General features: G+C 61.8%; 5 protein-coding genes across 9 annotated transcripts in view; 3 read left to right on the top strand and 2 right to left on the bottom strand.

The window, feature by feature from the left end:
• Window positions 1-2,905, top strand: part of SPTBN4 (spectrin beta, non-erythrocytic 4) — a 35,983-nt gene extending 33,078 nt beyond the window's left edge. The window contains exons 51-55 of the mRNA XM_086872021.1: window positions 163-293; window positions 821-930; window positions 1,515-1,674; window positions 1,768-1,904; window positions 2,201-2,905. Of these exons, the coding sequence (XP_086728147.1) occupies window positions 163-293; window positions 821-930; window positions 1,515-1,674; window positions 1,768-1,904; window positions 2,201-2,522 (860 nt within the window). The 3' untranslated portion in view covers window positions 2,523-2,905. The remainder of the gene's footprint in view (window positions 1-162; window positions 294-820; window positions 931-1,514; window positions 1,675-1,767; window positions 1,905-2,200) is intronic.
• A 410-nt stretch (window positions 2,906-3,315) lies between these two features.
• On the top strand, window positions 3,316-11,253 carry HNRNPUL1 (heterogeneous nuclear ribonucleoprotein U like 1). Of its 3 annotated transcripts, XM_086872039.1 has the most exons (15): window positions 3,317-3,557; window positions 4,010-4,249; window positions 4,517-5,039; window positions 5,350-5,423; window positions 5,502-5,641; window positions 5,880-5,979; window positions 6,219-6,331; window positions 6,692-6,958; window positions 7,227-7,349; window positions 7,645-7,773; window positions 8,101-8,269; window positions 8,542-8,736; window positions 9,137-9,360; window positions 10,206-10,328; window positions 10,738-10,923. In XM_086872039.1, the coding sequence occupies exons 1-15, from the start codon at window positions 3,398-3,400 to the stop codon at window positions 10,822-10,824; spliced, it is 2,667 nt and encodes an 888-aa protein (XP_086728165.1). In that variant the 5' UTR covers window positions 3,317-3,397; the 3' UTR covers window positions 10,825-10,923. The 3 variants fall into 3 exon arrangements, with proteins under 3 accessions (XP_086728163.1, XP_086728165.1, XP_086728164.1); XM_086872037.1 differs by lacking the exon at window positions 9,137-9,360 and having other exon boundaries at window positions 3,316-3,557; window positions 10,738-11,253; XM_086872038.1 differs by lacking the exons at window positions 10,206-10,328; window positions 10,738-10,923 and having other exon boundaries at window positions 3,319-3,557; window positions 9,137-9,732.
• Window positions 11,254-11,399: 146 nt separating this feature from the next.
• CCDC97 (coiled-coil domain containing 97) lies at window positions 11,400-13,712 on the top strand. The gene is made up of 4 exons (XM_086872045.1): window positions 11,400-11,990; window positions 12,406-12,618; window positions 12,814-12,976; window positions 13,533-13,712. Exons 1-4 carry the CDS (start codon window positions 11,843-11,845, stop codon window positions 13,639-13,641), a joined length of 633 nt encoding a protein of 210 aa, XP_086728171.1. The 5' UTR covers window positions 11,400-11,842; the 3' UTR covers window positions 13,642-13,712.
• Window positions 13,713-14,032: 320 nt separating this feature from the next.
• Window positions 14,033-17,805, bottom strand: TGFB1 (transforming growth factor beta 1). 3 transcript variants are annotated; one of them, XM_023945673.2, is made up of 7 exons: window positions 16,420-17,805; window positions 16,085-16,287; window positions 15,803-15,920; window positions 15,534-15,620; window positions 14,972-15,122; window positions 14,652-14,805; window positions 14,033-14,256 (listed from the first exon to the last, which is right to left on the bottom strand). In XM_023945673.2, the coding sequence occupies exons 1-7, from the start codon at window positions 16,763-16,765 to the stop codon at window positions 14,098-14,100; spliced, it is 1,218 nt and encodes a 405-aa protein (XP_023801441.2). In that variant the 5' UTR covers window positions 16,766-17,805; the 3' UTR covers window positions 14,033-14,097. The 3 variants fall into 3 exon arrangements, with proteins under 3 accessions (XP_023801441.2, XP_086728167.1, XP_086728166.1); XM_086872041.1 differs by lacking the exon at window positions 14,972-15,122 and having other exon boundaries at window positions 16,420-17,656; XM_086872040.1 differs by lacking the exon at window positions 15,534-15,620 and having other exon boundaries at window positions 16,420-17,471.
• B9D2 (B9 domain containing 2) lies at window positions 17,647-19,241 on the bottom strand. The gene is made up of 4 exons (XM_086872046.1): window positions 19,193-19,241; window positions 18,855-18,946; window positions 18,484-18,609; window positions 17,647-18,263 (listed from the first exon to the last, which is right to left on the bottom strand). Exons 2-4 carry the CDS (start codon window positions 18,940-18,942, stop codon window positions 17,956-17,958), a joined length of 522 nt encoding a protein of 173 aa, XP_086728172.1. The 5' UTR covers window positions 18,943-18,946; window positions 19,193-19,241; the 3' UTR covers window positions 17,647-17,955.
• Window positions 19,242-20,176: the final 935 nt, after the last annotated feature.

The following is a 20,176-nucleotide window of genomic DNA, read 5'->3' as shown; positions in this document are numbered from 1 at the left end:
GGTTCTGAGCCCCATTTTTGGGGGTTCCCATCCCCAATTCTGGCAGGGTTCACGCCCAAATTTGGCAGGGGGTTCAGGGTGTTCCACACCCCAATTTCGGGGGTCCTGAACCCCAAATTTGGGGGGCTCCGGGGCTTGACCTCGCCCCTCCCCCCCCCCCAGGGGTCTGCCTGCAGCCGTGGGGGAGGGGCTCGGAGGGGGCCCCCCCCGCCCCCATCGTCCTCCTGCCCTTCATGGCCCACGGGGACCTGCACAGCTTCCTGCTCTGCGCCCGCCTCGGGGACCCCCCCACGGTGAGAGACCCCTCCCCAAAACCCCAAAACACCCCCAAAATCCTCCCAAAAATCCTCCCAAAATGCCCCCGAAATCCCCCCCAAATCCTCCCCAAAATCCTCCCCAAAATTCCCACCCAAAATCCTCCCAAAATCCCCCAAATCCTCCCCAAAATCCCCCCCAAAATAACCCCAAAAATCCCCTTCAAAACCCCCCAGAAACCCCAAATCTGGGGCCCTGTGGGGGTTCCTGCAAATTTTGGGTGGGATTTTGGGGGGATTTGGGGGAATTTTGAGGTGGATTTGGGGGGATTTTGGGGGCATTTGGGGGAATTTTGAGGGGAATTTTGGGGTGGATTTTTTATGGTGGATTTGTGGGAATTTTGGGGCCGGTTTGGGGGCGGGATTCAAGGTAAATTTGGAGTTGGATTTGGGGGGTTTTGAGGGGGGATTTTTTGGGATTTGGGGGCGTTTCGGGGGGGGGATTTTCCCGGCGCCGTTCCGGGGAGGTTTTGGGGGATATTTTGGGATTTTTGGGGCTGTCGCAGGCGCTGTCCCCGCGCACCCTGCTGGGATTCATGGCCGACATCGCGGCCGGGATGAGCTACCTGAGCCAGAGGAACTTCGTGCACCGGGACCTGGCGGCGCGGAACTGCATGTGGGGACACGGGGGGACACGGGGGGGACAGGGGGGACATTGGGGACATTTGGGGACATTTGGGGGACATTGGGGGACATTTGGGGACATCAAGGCAGGGTCTGGATCTTGGGTTTTGGGAGACTCTTGAGGATTTGAGGGATTATTTGGATTATTGGGATTTTGGGGGTTTGGGGATTTTGGGATTTGAGGCTTTATTGGGATTTGGGTATTTGGGATTTGGGTATTTGGGGGTTTGGGGGTTTGGGGGGTTTGGAGGATTATTGGGACTTTGGGGTTTGTGATTTGAGGCTTTATTGGGATTTGGGGGTTTGGGATTTGAGGGTTTATTGGGATTTGGGGTTTTGAGATTTGGGGGTTTGGGATTTGAGGGTTTATTGGGATTTGTGTATTTGGGGTTTGGGTATTTGAGGATTTGGGATTTGTGTATCTGGGGTTTGTGTATTTGGGGGTTTGGGATTTGTGTATTTGGGTGTTTGGGGGTTTGTGGATCTGGGGGATGACTGGGATTGGGTGATTTTGGGGAATTGGTGGTTTTGGGGTGTCGGTGTTTCGGGGCGCTGACGCCGTGCCCGTGTCCCCAGGCTGGACGAGCGGCTCCGGGTGCGCGTGGCCGATTTCGGGCTCTCCAAGCAGGTGGGCGGCTCCCAGTATTACCGGCAGGGCCGCGGGGCGCCCGTGCCCGTCAAGTGGGTGGCCCTGGAGAGCCTGGCCGAGCGCGTCTACACCACCAAGAGCGACGTGGTGAGACCCCAAAACCCCCAAAACTGCCCCAGGTGCCGCGGGGTCACTCCGGGGTCACTCCGGGGTCACTCCGGGGTCTCTCCGTGTCCGCAGTGGTCATTCGGAGTGACCATGTGGGAGATCGCTGCCCGGGGCCTGACCCCGTACCCGGGGCTGGAGAACAGCGAAGTCTTCGAGTTCCTGAGGGGGGGGCGGCGGCTGGGGGCGCCCCCGCAGTGTCCACCGCACCTGTGAGTGACCCCTGAGTGACCCCTGACCCCCCACTGACCCCCAAACCCCCCAGTGACCCCGACCCACCAAACCCCCGCAGTGTCCACCGCACCTCTGAGTGACCCCTGACCCCCCGCCCCATTTCCGACACCCCCACCCCATTTCCGACACCCCCCACCCCATTCCTGACCCCCCCACCCCATTTCCGACACCCCCCACCCCATTCCTGACCCCTCCAGCCCCATTTCCGACACCCCCAGCCCCATTCCCGACGCCCCCCGCCCCATTCCCGACGCCCCCCGCCCCATTTCCGCAGGTACGCGCTGATGCGCCGCTGCTGGGCCGCCGACCCCCGCGCCCGCCCCACCTTCGAGGAGCTGGGGGGAGCCCTGGGGGGGCTTCTGCGGGGGCTGCCCCCCCCCCCGGGGACCCCCGACCCCCTCTACGTCAACATGGCCCGGGGGGGGGGAGGGGCGGCCGCCGGGGGCCCCCCCGAGCCCCCCAAAGCCCTCCCGGACTCCCCCCCGGAGCCCCCCGGCAGCGAGGCGGGCGGGCCCGGCCGCTACGTGCTGTGCCCGAAGCCCCCCGATTTTGGGGGGATCCCCCCCGACTTTGGGGCTTCTGAGGAGGGGGCGTGATGAGGAAACCCCCCCCCCCCCAAAATAAAGCTGCGGCACTGCCAAGGACCTCCACCCCCCAAATTGGGGGGATTCCCTCCCCCGCACGCTGGACGGACTCGGGGGGCCCTCGAGGGACAGGACCCCCCCCCAAATAGGAGGGACCCCCCCCCCAAAGGTACTGGAGCACCCCTGCGACCCCCCCAAAATAAAGGGACCCCCCCAGGACCTTCCCCAAAAAAGCAGGGACGCCCCCCAAAGGTACTTGGGCATTATGAGACCCCCAAAATAAAGGGACCCCCCCCTAAAGGTACTGGGACCCCCAGGGACACCCCAAAATGAAGGGACCCCCCTCTGGACCCCTCCAAAACCCCCGCACCCCCAATAAATTTCCTTGTCCTGTACCGGCCTCACTTTTTTTGGGGTTTTGAGTTTTTTGGGGGGAGTTTGGTTTTTAGGGGGGTTTTAGGGGGGTTTGGGGGGGGTTTTAGGGGGGTTTGGGTTTTTGGGGGGGTCTCGGGGGGCCCGTGGGAATTTTGGGGGCTCGGGGGCGTGGTCAGAGCGGAGGCGTGGCCTCAGACCACGCCCGGATGGCCCCAGCCAATGAGAGCGCGGCTCCCGTTGCCAGGCAACACGGGCGGCCCCACGCGCAGGAACCGCCGTGGGAGTGCCCGTGCCCACATCACGAAAATAACCAATCAGAAGAGAGATTTAACCGGGCGGGAAGCCGGGGGGCGGTGGGAGACTGCTGACCAATGGAAACCGTCGTTACATCGTCGCGTGGGGCGAACGGCCAATGGCAGCGCGCGTTACGGCGCTGCGCGGCCCGGGCCGGGGAAGGGGGAGCGGTGGCGGCCATTTTGATCGGGCCCCGTGAGGGGCCGTGAGGGGCAGCCATGGAGGCGCGGCGGCTGCGGGTGCAGGAGCTGCGGGACGAGCTGGGCCGCCGCGGCCTGGACACCCGCGGGCTCAAGGCCGAGCTGGCCGAGCGGTTGCAAGCGGCGCTGGACAGCGAAGGGGCTCGGCGGGGGGACGCGGTGGGCGCTGAGGACCGATGTAAGGGGGAGAAGGGGACGCGGTGTGAGGGTTGGGATGGGGTGGGTGGGAGATTTGTTGGGCTCTCCGTGAGAGGCTTGGAGCGAGCCTTCACTCAGGGGGAGGGTTTGGCCCTGAGGGGGGCGGCTGGTCGTGGGCCCCCGGCCCGAGTGAACGGGACCCCCCGGTTCTGAGCGACTCTGGGTCCTCAAAAGCCCCGGTTCCGAGTCGAATGGGATCCCCCGGTTCTGAGTGGCCTGGGACCCCCAGGACCCCCGGCCTGAGGGAATGGGATCCCCAAGACCCCCGGTTCTGGGGGAATGAGACCCCCCCACATTCCTGAGGGTCCTGATCCCTCCTGTCCCCCCAGGCTCGTCCCTTGTCCCCCTCTCCCCACAACTCTGATTTTTGGGGGTTCCATCCCCAAATTTGGCCGCTTTTCCCTGACCCAGTTCTCCTTTTTTTCCCCCCAGACGACCTCGACAACCACAGCCATGAGCCTCAGGGTGGCTACCAGGAGGCTCAGGGTGGCTACCAGAGCCACCAGGGCCACCAAGGCCAGGAGCCCCAGGGCTACCAGGGCCACCAGGGCCAGGACCATCAGGGCCACCAGGAGTCCCAGGGCTACCAACCCTACGAGGGTCACGAGCCCGAAGCTGAGCCGGGCTACGAGAGGGGAGCCTTGGACCAGGAGCCCCCCGGGCTGCCCCCAGGTGGGGTTGGGGGGCTCTGGGGTGGCATTTGGGGGTGCCCGGGGGTGTGGGGAGGGGGAGATTTGGGCAGGGCCCCCCCCTGTCCTGTTCCAGGTGGGGTTGGGGGGCTCTGGGGGGCTGTGGGTGTATCTGGGGGGGTCTCTGGGTGTGTTTGGGGCGGGTTCTGGTTGTGCTTGGGGGTTTTTGGGGGGCATTTTGGGATTCTCTGGGAGGTCTCTGGTTCTATTTGGGGAGGGGTCTCCATCTCCTCTCTCCCCCTCCCCACAGAGATGAACTCGAAGCCGGATGAGCTGCCCCCCCCCACCTCAGTCCCCCCCCCAAATTACCCCGTGCCCCCTCCCCCCACGTTCCCCACACCCCCTTATGGCCTCCCTCCCCCTCCTCCTCCCTTCCCCACCCCTCCCCCCCCTCCGGGGGGCTACGGAGCCCCCCCTCCCCCCCCAGCGGGGTACCCCCCCGCCCCCAATTACAGTGCCCCTCCCCCAAATTACAGTGCCCCTCCCCCAAATTACAGTGCCCCTCCCCCAAATTACAACGCCCCTCCCCCAAATTACAGCGTTCCTCCCCCTCCAAGTTACAGCGCCCCTCCCCCTCCTAATTACAGCACCCCCCCTAATTACTCCATGCCCCCCCCCACCTTTAACACCCCCCCTCCCTATACCACCCCTCCCCCCTCAGGGGCTGGGGGGAATTTTGGGGGGGGTCCTGACCCCCCCCAGCCCCCCCAGAGCCGGAAGCGTCCGTTTGAGGATCGGGGGAGGGGCTACTACGAGCACCGTGAGGAGAAAAGGTGAGGGGAGACCCCCCCAAATTTACCCCCCCAGACTCCATGGGGGGCCTGGACCCCCCTGATTCAGCATCAAGACCCCCCCAGATTTGGGGTCAGGACCCCCCAGTTTGGGGTTAGGACCAGGAATTTTGGTTCCTGAGCCCAAAATCAGGTCCTTGCCCTCCGAATCCGTGTCCCTGAGCCCCCAAATTTGTTCCCCATCTCCAAATTTCCATTCCTGGCCCCGAATTGTGGCGGGTCCCCGAGCCCAGGTTTGCGTTCCTGAGCCCGGTTCCTGTCCCCAAATCCGTGTCCCCGTCCCTGTCCCCAGGGGTCGCTCCCCGCAGCCGCCGGCCGAGGAGGAGGAGGAGGATTTTGACGACTCCCTGGTGGCCGTGGACACCTGTGAGTGTCCCTGAGACGTCCCCATGTGACCCCCGCTGTCCCCCCGCTGTCCCCCCATGACCCGCGCTGTCCCCACAGATAACTGTGACCTGCACTTCAAGGTGGCGCGGGACAGGTACGGGGGACACCCGCTGACCATCGAGGGCTTCGCCTACCTGTGGTCAGGGGCCAGGGCCACCTACGGCGTGCGGCAGGGCCGCGTCTGCTTCGAGATGAAGGTGAGGGGACACCCTGGGGACACCCTGGGGACACCCTGGGATCAGGGATTGGGGACATGCTGGGATTTGGGACATGGAACAGGGGCTGGGGACAGGGACATGGGGACAGGGACAGGTCCCAGTGGTGATGCTGGAGCCCAGTGCTGGGTGACAGTGACAGGGCCCAGTGACAGGAGCCAGATGTCCCCAGTGTCCCCAGATGTCCCAGGTGTCCCCAGTGTCCCCTCTGTCCCCTCAGGTGATGGAGGAGATCTCAGTGCAGCACCTGCCGTCCTCAGAGCCCGACCCCCACGTGGTGAGAGTGGGCTGGTCCCTGGACTCGTGCAGCACCCAGCTGGGTGAGTGTCCCAGTGTCCCCAAATGTCCCCCGCTGTCTCCTTCCCCCTGGAATTCTGGGATTTGTGAAGGGAATTTCTTTGCATTTGGGGCTCCCCCGAAGGAATTCTGGGCTCTGCACCAGGAATTTTTGTCCCAAACAGGGGAATTTTGGGATCCCTGTGGGGAGCAGGTTGGGAATTCCGTTCTCCCCGTGGAGAATTTTCCGTCCTTTTCCCGAATTCCCGGTTTTCCCCCCCAGGGGAGGAGCCCTTCTCCTACGGCTACGGCGGCACCGGCCGCAAATCCACCGACGCCAAATTCCAGAGCTACGGAGAGACCTTCGGAGAGAGTGACGTCATCGCCTGCCTGGCGGTGAGGGGCACACCTGGGGACACCTGGGGACACCTGGGGACACCTGGGACATGTCACAGACGCACCTGGGGACAGCAACTGGGTGGCTGGAGAGTGACCAGTGACCTCAGGGTGGCCGCAGGGTGACCAGGGCATCCTGGGGCCCCTGAGGTCGCTCCCAGAGGAGATTTTGGGATTCTGGAATTTGGAGAGTTTGGGATTTTGTGCTTTTACTCCTCTGAGATTTTGGGATTTTGGGATTTTGCTTTTTCTGCTCCCACAACTCAGCTGGCTCCGCCTTTCTGCCCATTTCTGATACTTTTTCACCATTTTTCCCCGATTTCTCCCCATTTTTTCCCCCCGTTCCCCCGGTGCTTGCAGGATTTTGAGGCGGGCGAGGAGGTGGAGCTGTCGTTCCTCAAGAACGGGCGCTGGCAGGGCGTGGCGTTCCGCGTGCGCAAGGACGCGCTGGCCGGCCGGCCGCTCTTCCCGCACGTGCTGGTCAAGAACTGCGCCGTGGAGTTCAACTTCGGCCAGCGGCCGGAGCCCCTGCGGCCACTGCCCCCCGGCTTCACCCTCATCCAGCACCTGCCCCTCGGACAGCGCCTGCGCGGCACCCGCGGGCCCAGCAGCAAGGCCGAGTGCGAGGTGGGGACATTGGGGACACCCTGCGCACATCAGGGACACCCTGGGGACACCCTGGGGACATCCTGGGGACACTGGGGACATCATGGGGATGTGATGCTGGGGGTGTCCCATCCCCGAGGCAACCCCAGAATGTCCCCAGGATGTCCCCAGGGTGTCCCCAGACCCTGCTGGGCTGGGACACAGGGACACCGGGGTGGCTCTGAGGGTGTCCCATGTCCAAGGTGACCCTAGGATGTCATTGTCACCTGTGTCCCCGCTGTGTCCCCAGATGTTGATGATGGTGGGGCTCCCGGCGGCGGGGAAGACGACGTGGGCGGTGAAACACGCGGCCGCCAACCCCGGCAAGAAGTACAACATCCTGGGGACAAACGCCATCATGGACAAGATGAGGGTATGGGGACATCCTGGGGACACTGGGGACATCCTGGGGACATCCTGGGGACAAACGCCATCATGGACAAGATGAGGGTATGGGGACATCCTGGCAACACGGGGTGACCCAGGGCACACTGGGGACATAGGGTGACACAGGGATACGGCTGTAGGTGGGTGCCCCAGGAGGGTCCCCAGGTGCCCAGGTGTGTGCCCAGGTGCCCAGGTGGGTCCCCAGGAGGGTCCCCAGGTGCCCAGGTGTGCACCCAGGTGCGTGCCCAGGTGCCGCACCGCAGCCGTGGCGCCGCCCGCAGGTGATGGGGCTGCGGCGGCAGCGGAACTACGCGGGGCGCTGGGACGTGCTGATCCAGCAGGCGACGCAGTGCCTGAACCGCCTGATCCAGATCGCCGCCCGCAAGCGCCGCAACTACATCCTGGACCAGGTGACACCCTGGGGACACTGTCACCCCCCTGTCACCCCCCTGTCACTCTCCTGTCCCCCCCCAGGCTCCCCAAGGGCAAACACAACAAAAAGACCCCAAAAACTCCTCAAAATCCCCTTTCCATCCCATTTTTTCCCACTTTTTCCCAATTTTCCTGATGTCTTCTCCAGTCCAACGCCTACGGTGGAAAATGCATCCCCAAATCCTCTTTTCTCGCCCAGAAACCTCCAATTTTCCAGCAAACGCAACAAAAATACCCCCAAAAAATCGCTAAAAAATGCAAATTTTCCCCGTTTTACGCCAGATTTTCCCGTTTTTCCTCCCCAGACCAACGTGTACGGCTCGGCGCAGCGGCGGAAGATGCGTCCCTTCCAGGGCTTCCAGCGCAAGGCCATCGTCATCTGCCCCACGGACCAGGAGCTGCGCGAGCGCACTGTGCGGCGCACTGACGAGGAGGGCAAGGACGTGCCCGACCACGCCGTGCTCGAGATGAAGGGTGGGCTTTGGGGCGAAAAACAGGCATTTCGGGAAAAACGGGGAAAAAGGGGTGAAAATGGGGATAAAACCGGGTGAAAACGGGAAAAAAACGGGGCAAAAATGGGAAAAAAAATGGGGCGGGCGAGTTCCTGGAGGCCATGCAGTTTGTGGAGCTGCAGCCGCTCCTGGTTTTGGGGATTCTCAGGAGTTTTGGGGATTCTCAGGAGTTTTCGGGATGTTTTGTTGGGGGATTTTTGGGGTCCCCAAGTCCCGTATCCCGTTATCCCGTAGCCAACTTCACGCTGCCGGAGGCAGGCGAGTTCCTGGAGGCCGTGCAGTTCGTGGAGCTGCCGCGGGCCGAGGCGGCCGCGCTCGTGCGCCGCTACAACCGCGAGGGTCGCAGCGCCGAGCGGCGCCCGGAGCGCGGCCGCGGCACCGGGAGCTTCCCGGGAACGCGAGCGTTCCGTGGGGCCGGCAACGGCACCGGTGAGAGCCCCGAGACCGGAGGGGAACCGTGGGGTCCGGCTGGGGGTGCTCCCGTGGGGTTCCTGTGGGGTTCACATAGCATTCCCGTAGGATTCCACTCCAGGATTCCCATTGGGTTCCCAAAGCATTCCCATGGGATTCCCATGCAGTTCCTGTAGGATTCCCATAGGAGTCACTCGGGGTTCCCCTATAGGATTCCCATCAGGTTGCTGTAGGATTCCCCTATAGGATTCCCATTGGGTTCCCATTGGGTTCTCCCATAGAATTCCCATAGGATTTACCCAGGGTGGTTCCACCCCAAGCATGGGGGGGGGGGGGGGACAATGGTGGGGAGGGCACAAAGGGGGGGAGGGGCCACCACGGTGCCCCCCGGGTGACCCCGTGTCCCCTCCCCCCACAGGGTACCCCCGGGGGGGATTCCCTCCCCCTCGCTGGGGCGGCGCCCCTCCCCCATCCCGGGACGCCCCTGCCCCCCCCTCGGGGCGGGGCCGCCCCCCCGCCCCTCCCCCCACCCTGCCCCTCCCTCCCCCTCCCCCCCAGGCCTCGGGGGGGTTCCAGAGCCCCGGGGGGAGCCCCCCCAGCGCCGCCCCCTCCCCCACGGCCGCCTACGGACAGGGCCCGCAGGTGAGGAGCGCGAAGCACCCCGAGCCCCACAGAGTCCCCCGAGCGGCCCCTGGTGCCCCAAAACCCACCAGAATAACCCAGAATCCCACTGGAATACCCCAAAATCCCACCAGAATAACCCAAAATCCCACTGGAATACCCCAAACCCCACCGGAATACCCCGAAATTCCAGTGAAATACCAAAATATCGCACTGGAACACCCCAAATCCCACTCGAATGCCCCAAATCTCACTGAGATGCCCCAAATTACCCTAAAATCCTCCCTGGAATAGCCCCAACACCCCAAATTACCCCCAGATATCCTCAAACTCACCCGAATTACCCCCAAAACCCACAAAATTCCCACAAAATCCCCCCAAACCCACATTAAATACCCCAAATCCCCATAAAATCACCCTAAGATCCCCCCAAAGCGCCCCAAAATCCCCCCAGATTATCCCAAAATCCCCCACAAGCCCAAAATTGGGGGATTTGTGGCCCCTCGGAGGTGGGAGGGGAGGGATGGGGGGAGTCTGGGGGGTTTTGGGGTGGATTTTGGGGGTTCTGGGTGGGTTTGGGGTCTGGGGGGATTTGGGGTGGATTTTTGGGGGGATTTTGGGAGGAAAAGGGGAGGATTTGGGGCAAAAGGGAGATTGGGCTGGGAATTTGGGGGTGTTTGGGGTGGAAAATACAGAATTTGGGGGGAAAATACAGAATTTTGGGGGGGGAAAAAATGGGAATTTTGGGGGGAAAATCGGGAATTTTGGCGAGTGGGGGAAAAACCCCGGACTCCTCCCCCCGTGCCCGAAATTCGGGGGTGGAGTCAGGGGTGACCCCTCCCCCCCTTCTCCCCTACCCCCCCCAGAGCTACGGACAGAGCTTCGCCCCTCCCCCCCCCGGCTACTTCGGGGGGGGCGGGGCCTTCCCCTCCCCCCAGCCCCTCCCCCAGCCCGGGCAGGGCCTCGGCCCCGGCTACGGCCCCTTCCAGGTGGGGGAGGGGAAACGGGGGGGGGGGAGGGGAAACGGGGGGGGGGGAGGGGAAGTGGGGGGGGGGGAGGGGAAGTGGGATTGGGGGAGGGAAAATCGGAATTGGGGTGGGGGAGGGAAAATGGGAATTTGGGGGGATTTAAAGAGATTTGGGGAGGGATTTGGGATTTAAAGGGAATTTGGGGGGAAAAAGAGAATTTTGGGAATATTTAATGGGATTTGGGGGGAAAAAAGGGAATTCGTGGGGAAAAAGGGGGGAAACCGGGGAGAAAAATGCGATTTGGGGAGGAAAACGGGGATTTGGGGGGTGACGAAGGGTGGGGCTTTGGGCGCCGGGAGGGGTTTGGGATTTGGGCGGAATCCCCGGGATTTTGGGGTGCTGATCCCGGGATTTGTCTCCGTTCCCGCAGAGCCCCCCGGGCTGGCAGCAATTCTACCCCCAGGGCCCCCCCTGGCCCCCTTTCTTCGGCTCCTTCGACTCCGGCGGCTCCCAGTGACCCCCGGCGTTCCCAAATTCCCAAAAACTCCCCAAATTCCCCGAGCCCGGGGCTCGGCCTCCGCCCCTCTCCCACAACAAAGATTATTTTTAACCTCGACAGCGACTCCGGCCTCTTGGAATAATTCCCATTTCCTCCCGCTTTTCCCGGAGATTTCCCGCTTTTCCTGGCCCTTCCTGCTTTTCCTGGGGCTTTCCTGGTTTTTTTTCCATTTTTCCCCTTTTTATTCTGATTCTTTTTCCCTTCTTTCCCCCAGTTTCCAGTTCCACCTTTCCACTCCTTTCCTTTTCCCATTTTCCCCATTTTTTTCCCCCAAATTCCCTTTGGTTTTTCCCGGGTTTTTCCTCTCCCCCCATTCCTGCCTTTGCCTCAGATCTTGGGGTCACTCGGGGTTATTTGGGGTCACTCTGCGGTCACTCTGAGGTCATTTGGGGTCACTCGGGGTCATTTGGGGTCATTCGGGGTCACTCCGGAAACTTTCGGGCCCCGGAACCTTCGGGAGAAGCCGTTGTTTCTTTCCCGGAAGTGACGTCAAAGCGCGCCGGACGCACACCCTGAGGCGCCGGCGGTGTCTCACTGAAACGGGGCCGGCCGGAACCGCGGGGAAGTTTTGGGCGTCCCGGAGGGGAGGTTTTGGGGTCCCGCGGGGATTTTTGGGGTTCCGAGGAGATTTTTGGAGTCCCCAGAGGGGTTTTGGGGTCCCCAGGGGGGGGTTTAGGGACCCCGGGGGGGTTTCGGTCTCCCGGGAGCCGCGGTGGCGGGTTGGGGCCTGCGGGTCTCGCTGAGGCCTTCGCGGTTCCGAGGCGATTTTGGGTTTTCTGAGGGGCCCCATCCCCCCTTCCTCCGGGTTTTGGGGTCCTCTCCTCCTCTCTTAAGCCCCCCCCGCCTTTTTGAGGGGCCTCCTCCCATTTTGAGGACCCCTGCCCCCCTTTTTGGGCTTTAGGGTCTCCCCGGGATCCCTCCGGGTTTTGGGGACCCCTCCCCATTTCCCCCCCCCCGTTCCTTTGGCCCCGCCGCCATGGCCGACCCCTCCCCCCAGCCCTCGGGGGGTCCCCGCGAGCCCCGAACGGGCCCGGATTGGTCCCGAGGCGCCCCCCGGGGCCGCCCCCCCGCGCGCACGCGCCTGCGGAACCGGCGCTTCGCGGCCCTCAGGGAGCTGCTCCGAGGTACCGGGGGGGACCCACAGCGAGGGGACACCGGACGCGGCTGGGGAACGAATCCCGGGAAGTCCGGGGGGATTTGAGGGAATTCTGTGGGGTTTTGTGGGATTCTCCGGGAATTCCGGGGACATTGGAGCGAATTTCGGTAATTCCGGGGGGATCCTGGGGAATTTTTTAATTTTCCGGGATTTTCCCGAAATTCTCTGGGATTTCCATGGGATTCTGTGGGATTTTGATGGGATTTTTTGGGGGATTTGAGTGGAATTTTGATCAGGTTTGGGGGGAACTTTGAACGGATTTCTTTGGATTTTACTGGGATTTTGCGGGATTTTCCCTCGGTTCCGGGGTTTTCGCTTCCCGCGCCATTTGGGACCGCAATTCCTCATTTCCCGCTGTTTTTCCCGGTTTTTCCCCTTTCCAGAGGGCGATTACTTCAGCGAGGAGCGGATGCGGCTGCGGGCGCCGCGGCTCTTCCAGCACTACATCGGCCGCTTCCGAGAGCCCCAAAACCCCCGGAACCGGCCCCAAATCCTCGGGAACGAGCCCAGAATCCCCTGGAATGAGCCCAAAATCCAGTCTGGAGAGGCCCAGAAACTGCGGGAGCTGCTGCTGAGCTCGCTGGGAGAGAGCCCGGGTGGGGATTTGGGATTTGGGATTTGGGATTGAGGATTTGGGATTGAGGATTTGGGATTGGAGGTCGGGGATTTGGGGTCGGGGGTTGGAGCTCGGGGTTGGGGATCTGGGGGATTTTTGGGGGGGATCTTTTGGATTTGTTTTGCAATTCCCAGCGATTCCATTGGGACCCTGTCGGGATTTTGGGGTTTTGCAGCCGAGGATGAGGAGGAGGAGGAGGAGGAGGAGGAGGAGGATGAGGATGAGGAGGGTGAGGAGCGGATCCCGGATGCGGCCGAGCAGGAATTGCTGCGCCTGGAATTCACCACCCGGATGTACCAGAGCTTCCTGGAGGGCCAGGACGGGGATTTCGACTACAGGTGAGCCCAGAAAGCCTCAAAAATCCCCAAAATCCGACAAAATCACCCCAAAATGTCCCAGGGTGAAAAAAAAAAATCTCAAAAATCCCTCAAAAAACGGCAGAAATAGCCGAAATTCAGCCAAAAAAATCTAAAAAATCAGAAATCCTTCAAAAATTCCCCCCAAAATCTTCTTTAAAGCCTTAAAAAACCCTGAAAATACAAAAAAAAAGCTTCAGATTCCCAAAAATTCACCCAAAATTCCCAGATTTTCCCTCAAAATCCCCCGGAACTTTCTTAAATTCACATCAAGGACCCCAAAATCAACCAAAAACGATTAAAATTTTAAAAATCGCTTTAAAGCAGCCCAAAAATTGAAAAAAAAATCCAAGAAAATTCCTAAAAATTCCTGAATTCTCATCCCTTCACTCAAAACCTCCCCGAACCCTCAAAAATTCCCAAAAACACTTTGGAAAACCATAAAAAAAATTCACAAAAATTTTATACAAATGTCTGAAAAACCCAAAAAATTTCAAAAAAATTCTGGAAAATTCCTGGAAATTCCTGAATTTCTCAGCCAGGTGGACGAAAACCCGGATCTGGACAATCTGGACATCGTTTCCCGGGATTTGGAGGATCGATATTTCGATGAGGAGGAGCCCAGCGAGGCCCCCCAGCTGGACTAGGGACCCCCAGAATTCCCAAAATTCCATCCCAGAATTCCCAGAAATAAATGGGATCCCCCCACCCCAAGGAATCTCCTCCAGGCCTGAGGTTTTTGGGGGGAAATTGGGATTTTTCTTCTTTCTTTTTTGGAGGAAGATTTTAGGGAAAAATCGGAGTTTTTGGGGAAGCCCAAAATTCCCGGAATCTCCCAAATTTCTGGGATTCCTCCAAAATTCTCCTTCCCAAATCTTTTCCCCTCAGAATTCCTGGACCCACCCATCCCCAGTTTCTCGGGATCCCCAAATTTTCTGCTTTTTGTGGGGATTTTTTGGGGAAGATTTTTGCCTTTCCACTCCAGATTTTTGGGGGCGCTTCGTTCAGAACCACAAGGAAACCCCACAGGAGGCAGCGGAAATTAAATAACGTTTTTTGGCGGTCCCGGGGGGATTTTGGGGCGAGAACCGAGGGTTTTGGGGTCAGCTGCAGGTGCAGGCGCTGACCACCATCCCCGAGAGCTGCTCCACGCGCGCCTTACGCCCCACGTAGTAAACGATGGGCAGCGGCTCCAGGCTCTGCGGGACACAGCACGGCGCCGCCGAGCCGCCGGGGTTGTGCAGGTTGTAGAGCGCCAGCACCTGCCGGGACATGCGCATTGGCACCCGTCAGAACAGATCGGCACAGATTGGCACAGATCAGAGCAGATCGGCACGGATTGGCACAGATCAGAGCAGATCGGCCCCAAATTTACACAAATCGGCCCCAAATTGGCTTCAAACACCACAGCAGCATCAGCCCAGAATGGCCCTGAAAGGTGCTGTAAAACACACCCAAATACACCCAAAACACACCCAAATATACCCAAAATACACCCAAATCCCAACCTGACCCTGAGACCCCTCCCCAAATCCCAAGTCTCCCAGACCCCCCTGCCTATGCTGGGGGTCCCCACCCGAGTTCAGCCCTGGACAGAGGATCCCAGCCCCTCCAGGACCCCCCGGGACCCCCCAGGTCCCTGGGGACCCCTGCCCACCGTGCTGTGGTGCGTGTCGGCGCTCCAGATGTAAGGGCAGGGCCCCCCGCAGAAGTTGGCCATGTAGCCACGGGGCTCGTGGATCCATTTCCACTGCAGGTCCCGGCGGAAGTCGATGTACAGCGGCCGCACGCAGCAGCTCTGCTCCCCCGGCCTGCGGGAAATGGGGGTTTGGGGGGAGTCTGGGGGGTTTGGGGGGATTCTGGGAGGGTTTGGGGTTCCCTGGGGAAATCGATGTACGGGGCCCGCACGCAGCAGCTCTGCTCCCCCGGCCTGGTTTGGGCCTGCTGTCCCCAATGTCCCCCGCAGTGTCCCCTCACCCCCCGCAGGTCTGTCCGTCCAGCCCACGCCGCTGGCGGTGTCCGTGCAGGGCCTGGGCGCGCTCGGCCGGCAGTGCCATGGCCAGGACGTGCGGGACGCGGCGGTGCCGGCGCGCGATGCTCTGCATGTCCCCACGGGGCTGCTCGAACCCTGGGGACATCATTGGGGACATGGGGACATCACTGGGGACATCCTTGGGTACATCAAGGACATTTGGGGACATTTGGGGGGATTTGGGACGTTTGGGGACATTTGGGGACATCAGGGTCTCCATGGCCTGGGGTCATTCTGGCCACGGTCACTCCAGAGTGACCTAAAATCTTAAAATTCTCCTGAAATTCCCCCAAAAATCCCAACAGAAATTCCCTCAGATCCCCCAAAAAAATTCCAAAATCCCCCACAAAAAAATTCCAAAATCCCCCCCTAATCCCCTCCAAATCCTAAAATTCCCCCAAATCCCCCCAAATTTCCCCCAAATCCCTTCAAGTTCCCCAACTCCCCCAAAATCCCCCAAAAATTCCTCCAAATTTCCCCCAAATCCCCCCAGCTCCCCCCCGGCACCTTCGATGCTGATCCTCAGGGTGGGCTCGGCGCCGGCGCCGTGCTCGCAGGGGCAGTGAACACTGAGCCGGAACAGCCCCAGCGGCTCTGCCCAGAGACAGTTCGGGAATTCAGGGGGGATTTGGGGGGATTTTATGGGAATTGGAAGGGATTTGAGGGGATTTGGGGGATTTTGGGGGGATTTTATGGGGTATTTGGGTGGGATCCTGAGGAATTTCAAAGAGATTTGAGAGGATTTGGGGGAATTTTGTGGGATTCTGGGGCCTCACCGGAGCTGTGCAGCCACTGCTGGACGGTGTCGGTGACGTCGAACCAGAGCCACTCGTCCTCGGCCGTGACACGGACGGAACGGCCCTGGAGGTAACGCCAGGAGGAGTTCCCGAAGCCCTGAGGACATTTGGGACATTGAGGGCACTGGGGGGATTGGGCATTTGGGGACACTGGGGGACATTGGGCCACTGTCCCCCAAAATATCCCCAGATGTCCTTAATCCCCCCCAGAGTCCCAAACATCCCCCAGTGTCCCCAATCCCCTGCTGTCCCTGTGCCCACCTGGTAGAGCTCGACTCTCTGCTCGGTCCCCAGGGCTGTCGTGGCTGTCCCCGCTGTCCCCGGCGCTGTCCCCGGTGTCCCCTGGCGCAGCATCCTCAGCTCGGCGCGGCTCAGCTCGGCCCGGCCCAGCCCGGCCCGCACGCGCGAGGCGTTGAACACGAAGAAGAGGCTCTGTGGGGTGGGGCGCCAGCGCTCGGCCTCGCCTGTGTGACATGGGACAGCGTGGGGTCACCGCGGGGTCACCAGCGACACCTCGGGGACACCTTGGGGTCACCGACAGGACACTGGGGTCACCTCAGGGACACTGACATGCCCGTGTCCCGGTGTCCCCTCACCGTCCCCGGGGCTCTCCATGGCGAATCTCAGCAGCTCTTTCCCGTAGTACTCCCGGGGGTCCTCGGGCGGCCGGAGCCGCTCCCGCTGCCGCAGCAGCTCCCGGGTGCTGTTGTAGAGCGCCCGAACCTCCTCGGGCAGCGGCGGCGGCGCCGCGGGCTCGGCGGGCGGTGCCGGTAACCGGAGCTTGCTCAGGATCTGCCCCCGCACGGCCTCGATTCGCTTCAGCCGCGCCGCCTCCAGGTCCAGCGAGCGGCAGCTGGACAGAGCCCGGGCCCGGGGCAGCGCGGACAGCACGGACAGAGCGGACAGCACGGACAGAGTGGACAGCACCGCGGCCGGCCGCATCACGGGGGGACCGGACACCGGCACCGGCAGGGACCGGGATAAACCCCTGGGGATGGACCGGGAGGGAGCCGGCGGGAGCGGGAGAGACCGGGATAAACTCCTCGGGACGGGAAACCCACCGGGACCGGGACCGGGACCGGGACCAACTCACTCGGGACGGGATAAACTCGGGACGGGATAAACTCCCCGGGACCGGGACACGCCCCCTGGACCGGGATAAACTCCCGGGACCGGGAATAAACTCCTGGAAGCGAGAAAAATCCCCCCGGCCCCGCGACACGCCCCCAGAACCGGGATAAACTCCCAGGGATCGAGACACGCCCCCCGGAAATGGGATAAACCCCCTAAAACTGGGATAACCTCCCCAAAACTGGGATAACCCCCCTGGTACCGGGAATTATCCCGGGACACCTCCCCGGATTTCCCCTCCCGGGCTCGGTTCCGCTCCCGGTTTGGCCCGGTCCCGCTTGGCCCGGGTTGGCCCTGGCTCGTTCCTGGTGGTCCTGCTTGTCCCCTACCGGTTCCGGTTTGTCCCGGGTGGTCCCCGGGCGGTCCCTGGCCGATCCCGGTAGCCCCTGGATTGTCCCGCTTTATCCTTTTTGTCCCTTTTTGCCGATTTTGCCCCTTTTGGGTTTCTCTCGGGGCGGCCCCACCCAGGAAACGCCGCCGGGGGTGGGTGGGGGGTTGGGGCCCCCCCTTTCCGCCCATGGGGGAGGGGAAGGGGAAGGAGGGGAGGGGAAACTGAGTCACGGCCGGAGGGGGGGACATTTCCGCGTCTGGGACATTTCCGGACCCCCCGGGTGGGGGAGGGGCCTCCGGAGCCTCCCGAAAAAGGGGGGGAGGGGATTCGGGACCCCCCCCAAATCCCGCGGGAGCCGCGCTTGGTGACACCCACTTTATTGGAGACACGGTGGGGGGACAAAGGGGGGGGGCGGGGCCACCAAACCTTGGGGAACCCTCCAGTGCCACCCTCCGCCCCCCACCGGGGGCCCCCAAGCCCAGAGTGACCCCAAAATCTCATCCCTTGTCACCCTGTCCCCAGCCCAATGTCCCCGGTGTCACCCCAATGTCCCCAGAGCCACCTCAGTGTCCCCAGTGTCACCCCAGCGCCACCCCGAAGCGGTGCAGGTGGTGCAGCAGCACCCTGGTGTCCCCAGTGTCCCCCCAGTGTCCCCAGTGTCCCCCCAGTGTCACCGCAGCGCCACCCCGAAGCGCTGCAGGTGCCGGGGCAGCACCCCCAGTCTCAGCTGGACGGTACCGGCGCTCTCGGTGCGCAGGCGGAACCGCTCCCCGGCGCTGGCGGCCGCCTCGGGCCGGAGCAGCTGCGGCGCCCCCGGGCCCAGCAGGCGCTGCCCAGGTGAGCCCCGCGGGCTCCAGGTGACGCAGGTGAGCAGGTGAGAGCCGGGAGCGCTCGGCACCGCGCACACCCCGTAACCCGCCAGGCCACGGCGACCCCAACTGTCCACGTGCCACACCTCCAGCAGCAGCTTCGGCCACCCTGGGGACACGGGGACATCACTGGGGACATCACTGGGGACATCACTGGGGACATCACTGGGGACATCACTCGGGACACGGGGACATCACTGGGGTCAGGGCCAGGGAGGACAAGGGGGTGTGAACTCTGCTGAGCCCCTGGGGGTGTCCCTGGATGTCTCTGAGTGTCCCCAGATGCGTCCCTGATGTCCCCAGCTGTCCCCAGGTGTGTCCCCACATACCCTGCAGGCCCTTGGTGGCCAGGTGCATGTCCAGGGGGTGTCCCCAGTGGGCCACATCGTCCACCTGGGGGTCATCGACCTGCGTCTGCCCCGCTCCCGCCCCGGCCAGCAGCGTCCAGGCCCCGCCTGCGGCACAAAACCCACCTGTAACCCTCAAAACCACCCGGGACTCCCCAAAACCCACCTGGGATCCCCCAAAAACCACCTGGGACCCCCCAAAAACCACCCGGGACCCCCAACCCCCCTCCAAAAACCACGCGGGACCCCCTTAAATCCCCCCGGGACCCCCCAAGCTCTCCCCAAAGAGCCCCCCGCGAACCCCCTAAGGCCCCAAATGTGCCCGGAACCCCCCGGGACCCCCGGCCCCTCACCCGCGTGCAGCCCCCACTTGCAGAAGAGGCGGCGCTGGGAGAAGCCGGAGGCGCCCTCGATCTCCCCGAAGAGGTGCAGCTCCGCCATGGGGCTGGGGAGCCAAAACCCACCCAAATCACCCCAAAATTCCCTCAGGGAACCCCAAAATCCCCTCAGGGAACCCCCCCCGAGTCCCCCCGGGTTTTCCCCAAATCTTCCCGTTATCCCCGTCCGTTATTCCCACCCATCCCCCCCCTTATCTCCCTGCATCCCCCCCATCCCCCACCCCTCTCACCGCCCCCCAAATTCTCCCCAAATTCCCCCCAAAATTCCCCCCCGAATCCCCCGGGTCGCTCACTCGCCCCCTGCCCGCGCCGCAACTGCGCATGCGCGGTCCGCGCTTCCGCATTCCCGTTGCCACGACAACCCGCGGCCCAAGGAAACGCGATCGCTCACTGGTGGAGATAGCTCAGGCCGCGTCCCGAGAGGGCGGGGTCACGTCTAACGCATGCGTATCAGCGTCCCCTTGGTTTCAGTGCCCCCACACAGCGACTGCTGCGCCATTTTGAGTGTGGCGAAGAGTGGCGGCGCCCTTTGGGGTGCGTCCCTCAGCCATCTTGGCTGTCCCGGCGGACGCTCCAAATTAGGAAAAAATCCCCAAAATTTGGGAATTCGCGGCTTCCCCGACCCCTCCCGAAAATCTCAGGATGGGGGAGGGCCCATCCCAGCCGCTTCTAGTGCCTAAACCTCCTCTGGAGCTGCCACATTTGTGTAAAAGCAGCTCAAGTATTGCTTTCTCCCCAAATCCAGGAACTTTTCCCCAAATTCTTGCTCCAGAATGAGCTATTCTGCCCAGTATCAACCACTTTGCCCAACTATGAACCCAATCTTGACCTGAGAATGAACAATTTTTGCCCAGTCTTGACCCGTTTGGGCCCAAAATGAGCCAAATCTCCCAATCCAGGCCAGTTTTGCCCATGTTTTGCCCAATCCAGACCCATTTTCCCCCCCAAAAATCAGTAATTTCACCTCATTTTCACCCGCTTCAGCTGAAATTGAGCAAATTCTGCCCAGTCTTGACCCAAAAAAGAGCCATTTGGACCAATCTTGAGCTATTTTCCCCAAAAAATGAAACATTTCACCTCAATCTTGATCCCGAATGTGCTTTTTTTACCCAAATCTTCACCCCTCTTGTCAAAAAAATCGCCGTTTTCACCAATGCAGGACCGATTTTGCCAAAAATGAGCCCAGGTGGCCGTTTTGGGGGGCGTTCCTCTCTGTTTTGGGGCTGTTTTTGGGATTTCCACCCCAAATTTCAGGTCATTCCCCCCAAATTTTGGGA

This window comes from Cyanistes caeruleus, chromosome 38 (genome assembly GCF_971803275.1).
Source record: "Cyanistes caeruleus chromosome 38, bCyaCae1.hap1.1, whole genome shotgun sequence".
Classification (NCBI taxonomy): domain Eukaryota; kingdom Metazoa; phylum Chordata; class Aves; order Passeriformes; family Paridae; genus Cyanistes; species Cyanistes caeruleus.
Note: the sequence above shows the minus strand (reverse complement) of the source record. Positions and strands in the feature narration are given on the sequence as shown.

What these genes read in the sequence shown, in the direction of transcription:
- HNRNPUL1 (XM_086872037.1), top strand. Translation starts at nt 3,398, where the DNA reads ATGGAGGCGCGGCGGCTGCGGGTGCAGGAGCTGCGGGACGAGCTGGGC. An exon ending in CCTGGTGGCCGTGGACACCT is followed by an intron (nt 5,424 to 5,501) that starts GTGAGTGTCCCT and finishes CTGTCCCCACAG; the next exon opens with ATAACTGTGACCTGCACTTC. An exon ending in CGCCGTGCTCGAGATGAAGG is followed by an intron (nt 8,270 to 8,541) that starts GTGGGCTTTGGG and finishes GTTATCCCGTAG; the next exon opens with CCAACTTCACGCTGCCGGAG.
- CCDC97 (XM_086872045.1), top strand. Translation starts at nt 11,843, where the DNA reads ATGGCCGACCCCTCCCCCCAGCCCTCGGGGGGTCCCCGCGAGCCCCGA. An exon ending in CCTCAGGGAGCTGCTCCGAG is followed by an intron (nt 11,991 to 12,405) that starts GTACCGGGGGGG and finishes TCCCCTTTCCAG; the next exon opens with AGGGCGATTACTTCAGCGAG. An exon ending in CTCGCTGGGAGAGAGCCCGG is followed by an intron (nt 12,619 to 12,813) that starts GTGGGGATTTGG and finishes GGGGTTTTGCAG; the next exon opens with CCGAGGATGAGGAGGAGGAG.
- TGFB1 (XM_023945673.2), bottom strand. Translation starts at nt 16,765, where the DNA reads ATGCGGCCGGCCGCGGTGCTGTCCACTCTGTCCGTGCTGTCCGCTCTG. An exon ending in GCAGTGGCTGCACAGCTCCG is followed by an intron (nt 15,621 to 15,802) that starts GTGAGGCCCCAG and finishes GTCTCTGGGCAG; the next exon opens with AGCCGCTGGGGCTGTTCCGG. An exon ending in CCGACACGCACCACAGCACG is followed by an intron (nt 14,257 to 14,651) that starts GTGGGCAGGGGT and finishes ATGTCCCGGCAG; the next exon opens with GTGCTGGCGCTCTACAACCT.
- B9D2 (XM_086872046.1), bottom strand. Translation starts at nt 18,942, where the DNA reads ATGGCGGAGCTGCACCTCTTCGGGGAGATCGAGGGCGCCTCCGGCTTC. An exon ending in CAAGTGGGGGCTGCACGCGG is followed by an intron (nt 18,610 to 18,854) that starts GTGAGGGGCCGG and finishes TTTGTGCCGCAG; the next exon opens with GCGGGGCCTGGACGCTGCTG. An exon ending in GGCCACCAAGGGCCTGCAGG is followed by an intron (nt 18,264 to 18,483) that starts GTATGTGGGGAC and finishes CCGTGTCCCCAG; the next exon opens with GGTGGCCGAAGCTGCTGCTG.